Genomic DNA, 18,449 nt, shown 5'->3' with positions numbered 1-18,449 from the left:
CAGTAATGAGACCAGAAATGAGACCAGTAGTGGAATCGGTAATGGGACCAGTAATGAGACCAGAAATGGGACCAGTAATGGGACCAGTAAAAGGGCCAGTAGTGGGACCAGTAATAAGACCAGAAATGGGACCAGTAATGGGACCAGTTGTGGGACCAGTAATAGGATCAGCAATCGGATCAGCAATGGGACCAGCAATAGGATCAGTAATGGGACCAGTAGTGGGACCAGTAATGAGACCAGAAATGGGACCAGTAATGGGACCAGTAATAGGATCAGTAATGGGACCAGCAATAGGATCAGTAATGGGACCAGTAATGAGACCAGAAATTTTTGACCAGTAATGGGACCAGTAATGGGACCAGTAATGAGACCAGAAATTTTTGACCAGTAGTGGGACCAGTAATAGGATCAGCAATGGGATCAGCAATGGGACCAGTAGTGGGATCGGTAATGGGACCAGCAATAGGACCAGTAATGGGACCAGTAGTGGGACCAGTGGTGGGATCGGTAATGGGACCAGCAATAGGACCAGTAATGGGACCAGTGATGGGACCAGTAATGAGACCAGAAATGGGACCAGTAGTGGGACCAGTAATGGGACCAGCAATAGGACCAGTAATGGGACCAGTAATGGGACCAGTAATGGGACCAGTAGTGGGACCAGTAATGGGACCAGTAATGGGACCAGTAATGGGACAGTGATGGGACCAGTAATGAGACCAGAAATGAGACCAGTAGTGGGATCGGTAATGGGACCAGCAATAGGACCAGTAATGGGACCAGTAATGGGACCAGTAGTGGGACCAGTAGTGGGATCGGTAATGGGACCAGCAATAGGACCAGTAATGGGACCAGTAATGGGACCAGTAGTGGGACCAGTAGTGGACCATTCATCGAAGCCATCAGGCTGCCCTCTGGATCAGACCTCCAGGTTTCCAGGACTCTCCAGGTCTGGATCAGACCTTCAGGTTTCCGGGACTCTCCAGGTCTGGATCAGACCTTCAGGTTTCCGGGACTCTCTAGGTCTGGATCAGACCTTCAGGTTTCCGGGACTCTCCAGGTCTGGATCAGACCTCCAGGTTTCCGGGACTCTCCAGGTCTGGATCAGACCTCCAGGTTTCCGGGACTCTCCAGGTCTGGATCAGACCTCCAGGTTTCCGGGACTCTCCAGGTCTGGATCAGACCTTCATGTTTCCGGGACTCTCCAGGTCTTGATCAGACCTTCATGTTTCCGGGACTCTCCAGGTCTGGACCAGACCTTAAGGTTTCCGGGACTCTCCAGGTCTGGATCAGACCTCCAGGTTTCCGGGACTCTCCAGGTCTGGATCAGACCTCCAGGTTTCCGGGACTCTCCAGGTCTGGATCAGACCTCCAGGTTTCCGGGACTCTCCAGGTCTGGATCAGACCTCCAGGTTTCCGGGACTCTCCAGGTCTGGATCAGACCTCCAGGTTTCCGGGACTCTCCAGGTCTGGATCATTGTCCCATTACCGATCCCACTACTGGTCCCATTACCCATCCCACTACTGGTCCCATTACTGGTCCCATTACTGATCATATTACTGGTCCCATTACTGGTCCCATTTCTGGTCTCATCACTGGTCCCACTACTGGTCCCATTACTGATCCTATTGCTGATCCTATTACTGGTCCCATTACCGATCCCACTACTGGTCCCATTACTGGTCCCATTGCTGGTCCCATTACTGATCCTATTACTGATCCCATTACCGATCCCACTACTGGTCCCATTACTGGTCTCATTACTGGTCCCATTACTGATCCTATTACTGGTCCCATTACCGATCCCACTACTGGTCCCACTACTGGTTCCACTACTGGTCCCATTACTGGTCCCATTTCTGGTCTCATTACTGGTCCCATTACTGATCCTATTGCTGATCCCATTGCTGATCCCATTGCTGGTCCCACTACTGGTCCCATTACTGGTCCCATTACTGGTCCCATTACTGGTCCCGTTGCTGATCCTATTACTGGTCCCACAACTGGTCCCATTACTGGTCCCATTACCCATCCCACTACTGGTCCCATTACTGGTCCCATTACTGATCATATTACTGGTCCCATTACTGGTCCCATTTCTGGTCTCATTACTGGTCCCACTACTGGTCCCATTACTGATCCTATTGCTGGTCCCATTACTGATCACATTGCTGATCCTATTACTGGTCCCACAACTGGTCCCATTACTGGTCCCATTTCTGGTCTCATTACTGGTCCCATTACTGGTCCCATTACTGGTCCCTTTTCTGGTCTCATTACTGATCCTATTGCTGGTCCCATTGCTGATCCCATTGCTGATCCTATTACTGGTCCCACTACTGGTCCCATTACTGGTCCCATTACTGGACCCATTTCTGGTCTCATTACTGGTCCCACTACTGGTCCCATTACTGATCCTATTGCTGGTCCCATTGCTGATCCCATTGCTGATCCTATTACTGGTCCCACAACTGGTCCCATTACTGGTCCCATTTCTGGTCTCATTACTGGTCCCACTACTGGTCCCATTACTGGTCCCATTTCTGGTCTCATTACTGGTCCCATTACTGGTCCCATTACTGGTCCCATTTCTGATCTCATTACTGGTCACACTACTGGTGGGACCAGTAGTGGGATCGGTAATGGGATCAGTAATAGGATCAGTAATGGGACCAGCAATGGGACCAGTAATGGGACCAGTAGTGGGATCGGTAATGGGACCAGTAATAGGATCAGTAATGGGACCAGCAATGGGACCAGTAGTGGGACCAGTAGTGGGACCAGTAGTGGGATCGGTAATGGGACCAGTAATAGGATCAGTAATGGGACCAGTAATGGGACCAGTAGTGGGACCAGTAGTGGGATCGGTAATGGGACCAGCAATAGGACCAGTAATGGGACCAGTAATGAGACCAGAAATGGGACCAGTAGTGGGATCGGTAATGGGACCAGCAATAGGACCAGTAATGGGACCAGTAGTGGGATCGGTAATGGGACCAGTAATAGGATCAGTAATGGGACCAGTGATGGGACCAGTAATGAGACCAGAAATGAGACCAGTAGTGGGATCGGTAATGGGACCAGCAATAGGACCAGTAATGGGACCAGTAGTGGGACCAGTAGTGTGACCAGTAATGAGACCAGAAATGGGACCAGTAATGGGACCAGTAATGGGACCAGTAATGAGACCGGAAATGGGACCAGTAATGGGACCAGTAATAAGACCAGAAATGGGACCAGTAATGGGACCAGTTGTGGGACCAGTAGTGGGACCAGTAATAGGATCAGCAATGGGATCAGCAATGGGACCAGCAATAGGATCAGTAATGGGACCAGTAATGAGACCAGAAATGGGACCAGTAATGGGACCAGTAATGGGACCAGTAGTGGGACCAGTAATGAGACCAGAAATGGGACCAGTAATGGGACCAGTAATGGGACCAGTTGTGGGACCAGTAATAGGATCAGCAATGGGATCAGCAATGGGACCAGCAATAGGATCAGTAATGGGACCAGTAGTGGGACCAGTAATAGGATCAGTAATGGGACCAGTAATGGGACCAGTAGTGGGATGGGTAATGGAACCAGTAATAGGACCAGTAATGGGACCAGTAGTGGGACCAGTAGTGGGATCGGTAATGGGACCAGTAATAGGATCAGTAATGGGACCAGTAATAGGATCAGTAATGGGACCAGTAATGGGACCAGTAGTGGGATGGGTAATGGGACCAGTAATAGGACCAGTAATGGGACCAGTAGTGGGACCAGTAGTGGGACCAGTAGTGGGATCGGTAATGGGACCAGTAATAGGATCAGTAATGGGACCAGTAATGGGACCAGTAATGGGACCAGTAGTGGGATCGGTAATGGGATCAGTAATAGGATCAGTAATGGGACCAGCAATGGGACCAGTAATGGGACCAGTAATGGGACCAGTAGTGGGATCGGTAATGGGACCAGTAATAGGATCAGTAATGGGACCAGTAGTGGGACCAGTAATAGGATCAGCAATGGGATCAGCAATGGGACCAGCAATAGGATCAGTAATGGGACCAGTAATGAGACCAGAAATGGGACCAGTAATGGGACCAGTAATGGGACCAGTAGTGGGACCAGTAATGAGACCAGAAATGGGACCAGTAATGGGACCAGTAATGGGACCAGTTGTGGGACCAGTAATAGGATCAGCAATGGGATCAGCAATGGGACCAGCAATAGGATCAGTAATGGGACCAGTAGTGGGACCAGTAATAGGATCAGTAATGGGACCAGTAATGGGACCAGTAGTGGGATGGGTAATGGAACCAGTAATAGGACCAGTAATGGGACCAGTAGTGGGACCAGTAGTGGGATCGGTAATGGGACCAGTAGTGGGATCGGTAATGGGACCAGTAATAGGATCAGTAATGGGACCAGTAATAGGATCAGTAATGGGACCAGTAATGGGACCAGTAGTGGGATGGGTAATGGGACCAGTAATAGGACCAGTAATGGGACCAGTAGTGGGACCAGTAGTGGGACCAGTAGTGGGATCGGTAATGGGACCAGTAATAGGATCAGTAATGGGACCAGTAATGGGACCAGTAATGGGACCAGTAGTGGGATCGGTAATGGGATCAGTAATAGGATCAGTAATGGGACCAGCAATGGGACCAGTAATGGGACCAGTAATGGGACCAGTAGTGGGATCGGTAATGGGACCAGTAATAGGATCAGTAATGGGACCAGCAATGGGACCAGTAGTGGGACCAGTAGTGGGACCAGTAGTGGGATCGGTAATGGGATCAGTAATAGGATCAGTAATGGGACCAGCAATGGGACCAGTAATGGGACCAGTTGTGGGACCAGTAATAGGATCAGCAATGGGATCAGCAATGGGACCAGCAATAGGATCAGTAATGGGACCAGTAATGGGACCAGTAGTGGGACCAGTAGTGGGACCAGTAGTGGGATCGGTAATGGGACCAGTAATGGTGGCTGGGAGATGGATTCGGTGTTTTCGGGGAAGCAGCAGACGCTCCTACATGCAGAACATCCAGAATATTTTTGCATCCTCATGATCAGCAGACCAACAAGTCCTACCTGTGATTTCGCCTTTCTGCACCGTGAAGGGAATGACCAGACTGAAGGGCCGCAGCATGGGCTCCAAGCGGTCCACGGCGCCGACGGGATCATCTGTGGCCTGCAGCAGAACCAGAGGTTAGGGGTGAACCAGACCCCATACTGGAAGCTCTGGGATCCGGTCCAGAGACAAAGAGGAAGAGGTGCAGCTGGGTCACGGAGAGACTGAACCAGTCCATCACTACGCATACCAGTTTAGCTTTAAACTGGTCTAAACCAGTCAAGTCAAGCAAGTGACAGACAATTATCTGAAGAAAATAAGATTTAACGGAAATACATCATAAAATAAGAGGAAATTATCTGTAAAACAAATACATCTGATTTAAAACATTTTATTTAGAAACCTTGAAGAACGATCCAGAGGAATAGCAGTGAAGTTGCTGCAGCTGCTGTGATGCCGATTGAACATGCAGCAGCTACATGCTGAGCCAATACAGGATTAATAAGCGAATGTGGGTTGTTATTGATCGCATCTGACAGGAAGTGAAGCTGATACCCAGAGAGGCGAGAAGCTCGCGTAGGGCAAGTAGGGTGGCTGTAACTGAAGCTTGTCACACGGTTCCTCTATTATCGGGATGGTGTCACTCGCCTGACAGGAACAAGGTGCAAAAGTTAGTAAACACAAACAAACAAACAGCTGATTAACTTCACTCTGACCTGCATCTAAAACCTTCAACGTCTTCACAGAAATCTGTAATATCTACATCAGATTTCTTTAATTCAGAAATTTATTGACAATCGTGGAATTTATTTGTTTCACCATGGTCATTTTAATTGATCACATTTATTTATTCTGTTCAATCTGTTTTCTTTATATCTATTTACTCAGTGTTTCCTTTAGGATAGTTTCAGAAGCGAGTGCAGGTCTGTCTGTGGAACCGCAGCGGTGGAAACAAACTGCAGATTTTAATATGACCACATGTTTATTAAATGACCAGTTAAAACTGATGTTTTAGGGGCTGAATGTAAACATACAGAATAACAGATGAAACAAAAAAACTTCATTGAAATAAAACATAAATAAAAACAAATAAATAAAATAAAATAAATAAAAATAAAACATAAAGTTTGGACCCAGGAGAACATCTCGTGCTCAGAGATCCCGTTGTCAGTTTGTCAGTGGTCCGCTGAAGCTCAGCAGCATCTAGTAACTCTCTGACTACGTCCCTGTGCTTGATGTGTCATGATTAGGGGCTGGTGTACTGGCAGCTGGGAACTGTCCTGGGATCAGTGAAGGGACCAGTAATGGGACCAGCAATGGGATCAGTAATGGGACCAGTAATGGAACCAGTAATGGGATCAGTAATGGAAGCAGTAATGGGACCAGCAATGGAACCAGTAATGGAACCAGTAATGGGATCAGCAATGGGACCAGTAATGGAACCAGTAATGGGATCAGTAATGGGATCAGCAATGGGACCAGTAATGGAACCAGTAATGGGATCAGCAATGGGACCAGCAATGGCATCAGCAATGGCATCAGCAATGGGATCAGCAATGGAACCAGTAATGGAACCAGTAAATGGAACCAGTAATGGGATCAGTAATGGGATCAGCAATGGGATCAGCAATGGGACCAGTAATGGGACCAGTAAATGGAACCAGTAATGGGATCAGTAATGGGATCAGCAATGGGACCAGTAATGGAACCAGTAATGGGATCAGCAATGGGACCAGCAATGGCATCAGCAATGGCATCAGCAATGGGATCAGCAATGGAACCAGTAATGGAACCAGTAAATGGAACCAGTAATGGGATCAGTAATGGGATCAGCAATGGGATCAGCAATGGAACCAGTAATGGAACCAGTAAATGGAACCAGTAATGGGATCAGTAATGGGATCAGCAATGGGATCAGCAATGGGACCAGTAATGGGACCAGTAATGGGACCAGCAATGGCATCAGCAATGGCATCAGCAATGGGATCAGCAATGGAACCAGTAATGGAACCAGTAAATGGAACCAGTAACGGGATCAGTAATGGGATCAGCAATGGGACCAGTAATGGGACCAGTAATGGGACCAGCAATGGCATCAGCAATGGCATCAGCAATGGCATCAGCAATGGCATCAGCAATGGGATCAGCAATGGAACCAGTAATGGAACCAGTAAATGGAACCAGTAATGGGATCAGTAATGGGACCAGTAATGGGACCAGTAATGGGACCAGCAATGGCATCAGCAATGGCATCAGCAATGGGATCAGCAATGGGATCAGCAATGGGATCAGCAATGGAACCAGTAATGGAACCAGTAATGGAACCAGTAAATGGAACCAGTAATGGGATCAGCAATGGGATCAGCAATGGGACCAGTAATGGGACCAGCAATGGCATCAGCAATGGCATCAGCAATGGGATCAGCAATGGCATCAGCAATGGGATCAGCAATGGGATCAGCAATGGAACCAGTAATGGAACCAGTAAATGGAACCAGTAATGGGATCAGTAATGGGACCAGTAATGGGACCAGTAATGGGACCAGCAATGGCATCAGCAATGGCATCAGCAATGGGATCAGCAATGGCATCAGCAATGGGATCAGCAATGGAACCAGTAATGGAACCAGTAAATGGTACCAGTAATGGGATCAGTAATGGGATCAGCAATGGGATCAGCAATGGCATCAGCAATTGGATCAGCAATGGCATCAGCAATTGGATCAGCAATGGAACCAGTAATGGAACCAGTAAATGGAACCAGTAATGGGATCAGTAATTGGATCAGCAATGGGACCAGTAATGGAAGCAGTAATGGGACCAGTAATGGGATCAGCAATGGGACCAGTAATGGAAGCAGTAGTGGGACCAGTAATGGGATCAGCAATGGGACCAGCAATGGGATCAGCAATGGGTCCAGTAATGGGACCAGTAATGGGACCAGCAATGGGACCAGTGATGGGATCAGTAATGGGATCATTAATGGGATCAGTAATGGGATCATTAATGGGATCAGTAATGGAACCAGTAATGGGATCAGTAATGGGACCAGCAATGGGACCAGCAATGGAACAAGTAATGGGACCAGCAATGGGATGAGCAATGGGACTAGTAATGGAACCAGCAATAGGACCAGTAATGGGATCAGCAATGGGGCCAGTAATGGGACCAGTAATGGGACCGGCAATGGGATCAGCAATGGGCCCAGTAATCGGACCAGTAATGGGACCAGCAATGGGATCAGCAATGGGGCCAGTAACTGGACCAGTAATGGGATCAGCAATGGGCCCAGTAACTGGACCAGTAATGGGATCAGTAATGGGATCAGCAATGGGACTAGTAATGGAACCAGCAATGGGACCAGTAATGGGACCAGCAATGGGATCAGCAATGGGCCCAGTAATCGGACCAGTAATGGGACCAGCAATGGGATCAGCAATGGGGCCAGTAACTGGACCAGTAATGGGATCAGCAATGGGCCCAGTAACTGGACCAGTAATGGGATCAGTAATGGGATCAGCAATGGAACTAGTAATGGAACCAGCAATAGGACCAGTAATGGGATCAGCAATGGGGCCAGTAATGGGACCAGCAATGGGATCAGCAATGGGCCCAGTAATCGGACCAGTAATGGGACCAGCAATGGGATCAGCAATGGGGCCAGTAACTGGACCAGTAATGGGATCAGCAATGGGCCCAGTAACTGGACCAGTAATGGGACCAGCAATGGGATCAGTAATGGGACCAGTAATGGAACCAGTAATGGGATCAGTAATGGAAGCAGTAATGGGACCAGCAATGGAACCAGTAATGGAACCAGTAATGGGATCAGCAATGGGACCAGTAATGGAACCAGTAATGGAATCAGTAATGGGATCAGCAATGGGACCAGTAATGGAACCAGTAATGGGATCAGTAATGGGATCAGTAATGGGACCAGTAATGGAACCAGTAATGGAACCAGTAATGGGACCAGCAATGGGATCAGCAATGGGATAAGTAATGGGATCAGTAATGGAACCAGTAATGGGACCAGCAATGGGACCAGAAATGGGATCAGCAATGGGATCAGTAATGGAAGCAGTAATAGGACCAGCAATGGCATTTGCAATGGGATCAGCAATGGGACCAGCAATGGAACCAGTAATGGAACCAGTAATGGGATCAGCAATGGGACCAGTAATGGAACCAGTAATGGAACCAGTAATGGGATCAGCAATGGGAGCAGTAATGGAACCAGTAATGGAACCAGTAATGGGATCAGCAATGGGATCAGTAATGGAACCAGTAATGGGACCAGCAATGGGACCAGCAATGGCATCAGCAATGGGATCAGCAATGGGATCAGCAATGGAACCAGTAATGGAAGCAGTAATGGGACCAGCAATGGCATCAGCAATGGCATCAGCAATGGGATCAGCAATGGCATCAGCAATGGAACCAATAATGGAAGCAGTAATGGGACCAGCAATGGGACCAGACATGGGATCAGCAATGGCATCAGCAATGGGATCAGCAATGGGATCAGCAATGGAACCAGTAATGGAACCAGTAAATGGAACCAGTAATGGGATCAGTAATGGGATCAGCAATGGGATCAGCAATGGGACCAGTAATGGGACCAGTAATGGGACCAGCAATGGCATCAGCAATGGCATCAGCAATGGGATCAGCAATGGGATAAGTAATGGGATCAGTAATGGAACCAGTAATGGGACCAGCAATGGGACCAGAAATGGGATCAGCAATGGGATCAGTAATGGAAGCAGTAATAGGACCAGCAATGGCATTTGCAATGGGATCAGCAATGGGACCAGCAATGGAACCAGTAATGGAACCAGTAATGGGATCAGCAATGGGACCAGTAATGGAACCAGTAATGGAACCAGTAATGGGATCAGCAATGGGAGCAGTAATGGAACCAGTAATGGAACCAGTAATGGGATCAGCAATGGGATCAGTAATGGAACCAGTAATGGGACCAGCAATGGGACCAGCAATGGCATCAGCAATGGGATCAGCAATGGAACCAGTAATGGAACCAGTAAATGGAACCAGTAATGGGATCAGTAATGGGATCAGCAATGGGATCAGCAATGGAACCAGTAATGGAACCAGTAAATGGAACCAGTAATGGGATCAGTAATGGGATCAGCAATGGGATCAGCAATGGGACCAGTAATGGGACCAGTAATGGGACCAGCAATGGCATCAGCAATGGCATCAGCAATGGGATCAGCAATGGAACCAGTAATGGAACCAGTAAATGGAACCAGTAATGGGATCAGTAATGGGATCAGCAATGGGATCAGCAATGGGACCAGTAATGGGACCAGTAATGGGACCAGCAATGGCATCAGCAATGGCATCAGCAATGGGATCAGCAATGGGATCAGCAATGGGATCAGCAATGGAACCAGTAATGGAACCAGTAAATGGAACCAGTAATGGGACCAGTAATGGGACCAGTAATGGGACAGGCAATGGCATCAGCAATGGCATCAGCAATGGGATCAGCAATGGCATCAGCAATGGGATCAGCAATGGGATCAGCAATGGAACCAGTAAATGGAACCAGTAATGGGATCAGTAATGGGATCAGCAATGGGATCAGCAATGGGACCAGTAATGGGACTAGTAATGGGACCAGCAATGGGATCAGCAATGGGACCAGCAATGGCATCAGCAATGGCATCAGCAATGGGATCAGCAATGGAACCAGTAATGGAACCAGTAAATGGAACCAGTAATGGGATCAGTAATGGGATCAGCAATGGGATCAGCAATGGGACCAGTAATGGGACCAGCAATGGCATCAGCAATAGCATCAGCAATGGGATCAGCAATGGCATCAGCAATGGGATCAGCAATGGGATCAGCAATGGAACCAGTAATGGAACCAGTAAATGGAACCAGTAATGGGATCAGTAATGGGACCAGTAATGGGACCAGTAATGGGACCAGCAATGGCATCAGCAATGGCATCAGCAATGGGATCAACAATGGCATCAGCAATGGGATCAGCAATGGGATCAGCAATGGAACCAGTAATGGAACCAGTAAATGGAACCAGCAATGGGATCAGCAATGGCATCAGCAATTGGATCAGCAATGGCATCAGCAATTGGATCAGCAATGGAACCAGTAATGGAACCAGTAAATGGAACCAGTAATGGGATCAGTAATTGGATCAGCAATGGGACCAGTAATGGAAGCAGTAATGGGACCAGTAATGGGATCAGCAATGGGACCAGTAATGGAAGCAGTAGTGGGACCAGTAATGGGATCAGCAATGGGACCAGCAATGGGATCAGCAATGGGTCCAGTAATGGGACCAGTAATGGGACCAGTAATGGGACCAGCAATGGGACCAGTGATGGGATCCGTAATGGGATCAGTAATGGGATCAGTAATGGAACCAGTAATGGGATCAGTAATGGGACCAGCAATGGGACCAGCAATGGAACAAGTAATGGGACCAGCAATGGGATCAGCAATGGGACTAGTAATGGAACCATCAATAGGACCAGTAATGGGATCAGCAATGGGGCCAGTAATGGGACCAGTAATGGGACCAGCAATGGCATCAGCAATGGGATCAGCAATGGGATCAGCAATGGAACCAGTAATGGAAGCAGTAATGGGACCAGCAATGGCATCAGCAATGGCATCAGCAATGGGATCAGCAATGGGACCAGTAATGGGACCAGTAATGGGACCAGCAATGGCATCAGCAATGGCATCAGCAATGGGATCAGCAATGGGATCAGCAATGGAACCAGTAATGGAACCAGTAAATGGAACCAGTAATGGGACCAGTAATGGGACCAGCAATGGCATCAGCAATGGCATCAGCAATGGGATCAGCAATGGCATCAGCAATGGGATCAGCAATGGGATCAGCAATGGAACCAGTAATGGAACCAGTAAATGGAACCAGTAATGGGATCAGTAATGGGATCAGCAATGGGATCAGCAATGGGACCAGTAATGGGACTAGTAATGGGACCAGCAATGGGATCAGCAATGGGACCAGCAATGGCATCAGCAATGGCATCAGCAATGGGATCAGCAATGGAACCAGTAATGGAACCAGTAAATGGAACCAGTAATGGGACCAGTAATGGGACCAGCAATGGCATCAGCAATGGCATCAGCAATGGGATCAGCAATGGCATCAGCAATGGGATCAGCAATGGGATCAGCAATGGAACCAGTAATGGAACCAGTAAATGGAACCAGTAATGGGATCAGTAATGGGATCAGCAATGGGATCAGCAATGGGACCAGTAATGGGACTAGTAATGGGACCAGCAATGGGATCAGCAATGGGACCAGCAATGGCATCAGCAATGGCATCAGCAATGGGATCAGCAATGGAACCAGTAATGGAACCAGTAAATGGAACCAGTAATGGGATCAGTAATGGGATCAGCAATGGGATCAGCAATGGGACCAGTAATGGGACCAGTAATGGGACCAGCAATGGCATCAGCAATAGCATCAGCAATGGGATCAGCAATGGCATCAGCAATGGAACCAGTAATGGAAGCAGTAATGGGACCAGCAATGGGACCAGACATGGGATCAGCAATGGCATCAGCAATGGGATCAGCAATGGGATCAGCAATGGAACCAGTAATGGAACCAGTAAATGGAACCAGTAATGGGATCAGTAATGGGATCAGCAATGGGATCAGCAATGGGACCAGTAATGGGACCAGTAATGGGACCAGCAATGGCATCAGCAATGGCATCAGCAATGGGATCAGCAATGGAACCAGTAATGGAACCAGTAAATGGAACCAGTAATGGGATCAGTAATGGGATCAGCAATGGGATCAGCAATGGGACCAGTAATGGGACCAGTAATGGGACCAGTAATGGGACCAGCAATGGCATCAGCAATGGCATCAGCAATGGGATCAGCAATGGGATCAGCAATGGGATCAGCAATGGGATCAGCAATGGAACCAGTAATGGAACCAGTAAATGGAACCAGTAATGGGACCAGTAATGGGACCAGCAATGGCATCAGCAATGGCATCAGCAATGGGATCAGCAATGGCATCAGCAATGGGATCAGCAATGGGATCAGCAATGGAACCAGTAATGGAACCAGTAAATGGAACCAGTAATGGGATCAGTAATGGGATCAGCAATGGGATCAGCAATGGGACCAGTAATGGGACCAGTAATGGGACCAGCAATGGGATCAGCAATGGGACCAGCAATGGGATCAGCAATGGCATCAGCAATGGGATCAGCAATGGAACCAGTAATGGAACCAGTAAATGGAACCAGTAATGGGATCAGTAATGGGATCAGCAATGGGATCAGCAATGGGACCAGTAATGGGACCAGTAATGGGACCAGCAATGGCATCAGCAATGGCATCAGCAATGGGATCAGCAATGGCATCAGCAATGGGATCAGCAATGGGATCAGCAATGGAACCAGTAATGGAACCAGTAAATGGAACCAGTAATGGGATCAGTAATGGGACCAGTAATGGGACCAGTAATGGGACCAGCAATGGCATCAGCAATGGCATCAGCAATGGGATCAACAATGGCATCAGCAATGGGATCAGCAATGGGATCAGCAATGGAACCAGTAATGGAACCAGTAAATGGAACCAGCAATGGGATCAGCAATGGCATCAGCAATTGGATCAGCAATGGCATCAGCAATTGGATCAGCAATGGAACCAGTAATGGAACCAGTAAATGGAACCAGTAATGGGATCAGTAATTGGATCAGCAATGGGACCAGTAATGGAAGCAGTAATGGGACCAGTAATGGGATCAGCAATGGGACCAGTAATGGAAGCAGTAGTGGGACCAGTAATGGGATCAGCAATGGGACCAGCAATGGGATCAGCAATGGGTCCAGTAATGGGACCAGTAATGGGACCAGTAATGGGACCAGCAATGGGACCAGTGATGGGATCCGTAATGGGATCAGTAATGGGATCAGTAATGGAACCAGTAATGGGATCAGTAATGGGACCAGCAATGGGACCAGCAATGGAACAAGTAATGGGACCAGCAATGGGATCAGCAATGGGACTAGTAATGGAACCATCAATAGGACCAGTAATGGGATCAGCAATGGGGCCAGTAATGGGACCAGTAATGGGACCGGCAATGGGATCAGCAATGGGCCCAGTAATCGGACCAGTAATGGGACCAGCAATGGGATCAGCAATGGGGCCAGTAACTGGACCAGTAATGGGATCAGCAATGGGCCCAGTAACTGGACCAGTAATGGGATCAGTAATGGGATCAGCAATGGGACTAGTAATGGAACCAGCAATGGGACCAGTAATGGGACCAGTAATGGGACCAGCAATGGGATCAGCAATGGGCCCAGTAATCGGACCAGCAATGGGACCAGTAATGGGACCAGTAATGGGACCAGTAACTGGACCAGTAATGGGATCAGTAATCGGACCAGTAACTGGACCAGTAATGGGATCAGTAATGGAATCAGCAATGGAACTAGTAATGGAACCAGCAATAGGACCAGTAATGGGATCAGCAATGGGGCCAGTAATGGGACCAGTAATGGGACCAGCAATGGGATCAGCAATGGGCCCAGTAATCGGACCAGTAATGGGACCAGCAATGGGATCAGCAATGGGGCCAGTAACTGGACCAGTAATGGGATCAGCAATGGGCCCAGTAACTGGACAAGTAATGGGACCAGTAATGGGATCAGCAATGGGACTAGTAATGGAACCAGCAATGGGACCAGTAATGGGACCAGCAATGGGATCAGCAATGGGGCCAGTAACTGGTCCAGTAATGGGATCAGCAATGGGCCCAGTAACTGGACCAGTAATGGGACCAGTAATGGGATCAGCAATGGGACTAGTAATGGAACCAGCAATGGGGCCAGTAATGGGACCAGTAATGGGACCAGCAATGGGATCAGCAATGGGGCCAGTAACTGGACCAGTAATGGGACCAGTAATGGGACCAGCAATGGGATCAGCAATGGGGCCAGTAACTGGACCAGTAATGGGATCAGCAATGGGCCCAGTAACTGGACCAGTAATGGGACCAGTAATGGGATCAGCAATGGGACTAGTAATGGAACCAGCAATGGGGCCAGTAATGGGACCAGTAATGGGACCAGCAATGGGATCAGCAATGGGGCCAGTAACTGGACCAGTAATGGGACCAGTAATGGGATCAGCAATGGGCCCAGTAATCGGACCAGTAATGGGACCAGCAATGGGATCAGCAATGGGGCCAGTAACTGGACCAGTAATGGGATCAGCAATGGGCCCAGTAACTGGACCAGTAATGGGACCAGTAATGGGATCAGCAATGGGCCCAGTAACTGGAATAGTAATGGGACCAGCAATGGGATCAGCAATGGAGCCAGTAACTGGACCAGTCATGGGATCAGCAATGGGCCCAGTAACTGGACCAGTAATGGGACCAGTAATGGGATCAGCAATGGGCCCAGTAACTGGATCAGTAATAGGACCAGTAATGGGATCAGCAATGGGCCCAGTAACTGGACCAGTAATGGGACCAGCAATGGGGCCAGTAATGGGACCAGTAATGGGACCAGCAATGGGATCAGCAATGGGGCCAGTAACTGGACCAGTAATGGGACCAGTAATGGGATCAGCAATGGGCCCAGTGATCGGACCAGTAATGGGACCAGCAATGGCATCAGCAATGGCATCAGCAATGGGATCAGCAATGGCATCAGCAATGGAACCAGTAATGGAAGCAGTAATGGGACCAGCAATGGGACCAGCAATGGGATCAGCAATGGCATCAGCAATGGGATCAGCAATGGGATCAGCAATGGAACCAGTAATGGAACCAGTAAATGGAACCAGTCATGGGATCAGCAATGGGCCCAGTAACTGGACCAGTAATGGGACCAGTAATGGGATCAGCAATGGGATCAGAAATGGGATCAGCAATGGAACCAGTAATGGAACCAGTAAATGGAACCAGTAATGGGACCAGTAATGGGACCAGTAATGGGACCAGCAATGGCATCAGCAATGGCATCAGCAATGGGATCAGCAATGGCATCAGCAATGGGATCAGCAATGGGATCAGCAATGGAACCAGTAATGGAACCAGTAAATGGAAACAGTAATGGGATCAGTAATGGGATCAGCAATGGGATCAGCAATGGGACCAGTAATGGGACCAGTAATGGGACCAGCAATGGGATCAGCAATGGGACCAGCAATGGCATCAGCAATGGCATCAGCAATGGGATCAGCAATGGAACCAGTAATGGAACCAGTAAATGGAACCAGTAATGGGATCAGTAATGGGATCAGCAATGGGATCAGCAATGGGACCAGTAATGGGACCAGTAATGGGACCAGCAATGGCATCAGCAATGGCATCAGCAATGGGATCAGCAATGGCATCAGCAATGGGATCAGCAATGGAACCAGTAATGGAACCAGTAAATGGAACCAGTAATGGGATCAGTAATGGGACCAGTAATGGGACCAGTAATGGGACCAGCAATGGCATCAGCAATGGCATCAGCAATGGGATCAACAATGGCATCAGCAATGGGATCAGCAATGGGATCAGCAATGGAACCAGTAATGGAACCAGTAAATGGAACCAGCAATGGGATCAGCAATGGCATCAGCAATTGGATCAGCAATGGCATCAGCAATTGGATCAGCAATGGAACCAGTAATGGAACCAGTAATGGGATCAGTAATTGGATCAGCAATGGGACCAGTAATGGAAGCAGTAATGGGACCAGTAATGGGATCAGCAATGGGACCAGTAATGGAAGCAGTAGTGGGACCAGTAATGGGATCAGCAATGGGACCAGCAATGGGATCAGCAATGGGTCCAGTAATGGGACCAGTAATGGGACCAGTAATGGGACCAGCAATGGAACCAGTGATGGGATCCGCAATGGGATCAGTAATGGGATCAGTAATGGAACCAGTAATGGGATCAGTAATGGGACCAGCAATGGGACCAGCAATGGGACCAGCAATGGAACAAGTCAAGTAATGGGACCAGCAATGGGATCAGCAATGGGACTAGTAATGGAACCATCAATAGGACCAGTAATGGGATCAGCAATGGGACCAGTAATGGGACCAGCAATGGGATCAGCAATGGGGCCAGTAACTGGACCAGTAATGGGATCAGCAATGGGCCCAGTAACTGGACCAGTAATGGGACCAGTAATGGGATCAGCAATGGGACTAGTAATGGAACCAGCAATGGGGCCAGTAATGGGACCAGTAATGGGACCAGCAATGGGATCAGCAATGGGGCCAGTAACTGGACCAGTAATGGGACCAGTAATGGGACCAGCAATGGGATCAGCAATGGGGCCAGTAACTGGACCAGTAATGGGATCAGCAATGGGCCCAGTAACTGGACCAGTAATGGGACCAGTAATGGGATCAGCAATGGGACTAGTAATGGAACCAGCAATGGGGCCAGTAATGGGACCAGTAATGGGACCAGCAATGGGATCAGCAATGGGGCCAGTAACTGGACCAGTAATGGGACCAGTAATGGGATCAGCAATGGGCCCAGTAATCGGACCAGTAATGGGACCAGCAATGGGATCAGCAATGGGGCCAGTAACTGGACCAGTAACGGGATCAGCAATGGGCCCAGTAACTGGACCAGTAATGGGACCAGTAATGGGATCAGCAATGGGCCCAGTAACTGGACCAGTAATGGGACCAGCAATGGGATCAGCAATGGAGCCAGTAACTGGACCAGTCATGGGATCAGCAATGGGCCCAGTAACTGGACCAGTAATGGGACCAGTAATGGGATCAGCAATGGGATCAGAAATGGGATCAGCAATGGAACCAGTAATGGAACCAGTAAATGGAACCAGTAATGGGACCAGTAATGGGACCAGTAATGGGACCAGCAATGGCATCAGCAATGGCATCAGCAATGGCATCAGCAATGGGATCAGCAATGGGATCAGCAATGGAACCAGTAATGGAACCAGTAAATGGAACCAGTAATGGGATCAGTAATGGGATCAGCAATGGGATCAGCAATGGGATCAGCAATGGGACCAGTAATGGGACCAGTAATGGGACCAGCAATGGGATCAGCAATGGCATCAGCAATGGCATCAGCAATGGGATCAGCAATGGAACCAGTAATGGAACCAGTAAATGGAACCAGTAATGGGATCAGTAATGGGATCAGCAATGGGATCAGCAATGGGACCAGTAATGGGACCAGTAATGGGACCAGCAATGGCATCAGCAATGGCATCAGCAATGGGATCAGCAATGGCATCAGCAATGGGATCAGCAATGGAACCAGTAATGGAACCAGTAAATGGAACCAGTAATGGGATCAGTAATGGGACCAGTAATGGGAC

The 18,449-nt window shown here is 48.6% G+C and overlaps 1 protein-coding gene across 8 annotated transcripts in view; it reads right to left on the bottom strand.

Moving 5' to 3' along the window:
- flncb (filamin C, gamma b (actin binding protein 280)) overlaps nt 1-18,449 on the bottom strand; it is a 255,684-nt gene that overhangs the window by 21,562 nt on the left and 215,673 nt on the right. For all 8 annotated transcript variants that reach the window (XM_079263235.1, XM_079263240.1, XM_079263237.1 and 5 more), the window contains one exon: nt 5,087-5,186. In XM_079263235.1, the coding sequence (XP_079119361.1) occupies nt 5,087-5,186 (100 nt within the window). The remainder of the gene's footprint in view (nt 1-5,086; nt 5,187-18,449) is intronic.

The sequence above is a fragment of the Telmatherina bonti genome (assembly GCF_933228915.1).
Source record: "Telmatherina bonti genome assembly, chromosome: 23".
NCBI lineage: Eukaryota > Metazoa > Chordata > Actinopteri > Atheriniformes > Telmatherinidae > Telmatherina > Telmatherina bonti.
Note: the sequence above shows the minus strand (reverse complement) of the source record. Positions and strands in the feature narration are given on the sequence as shown.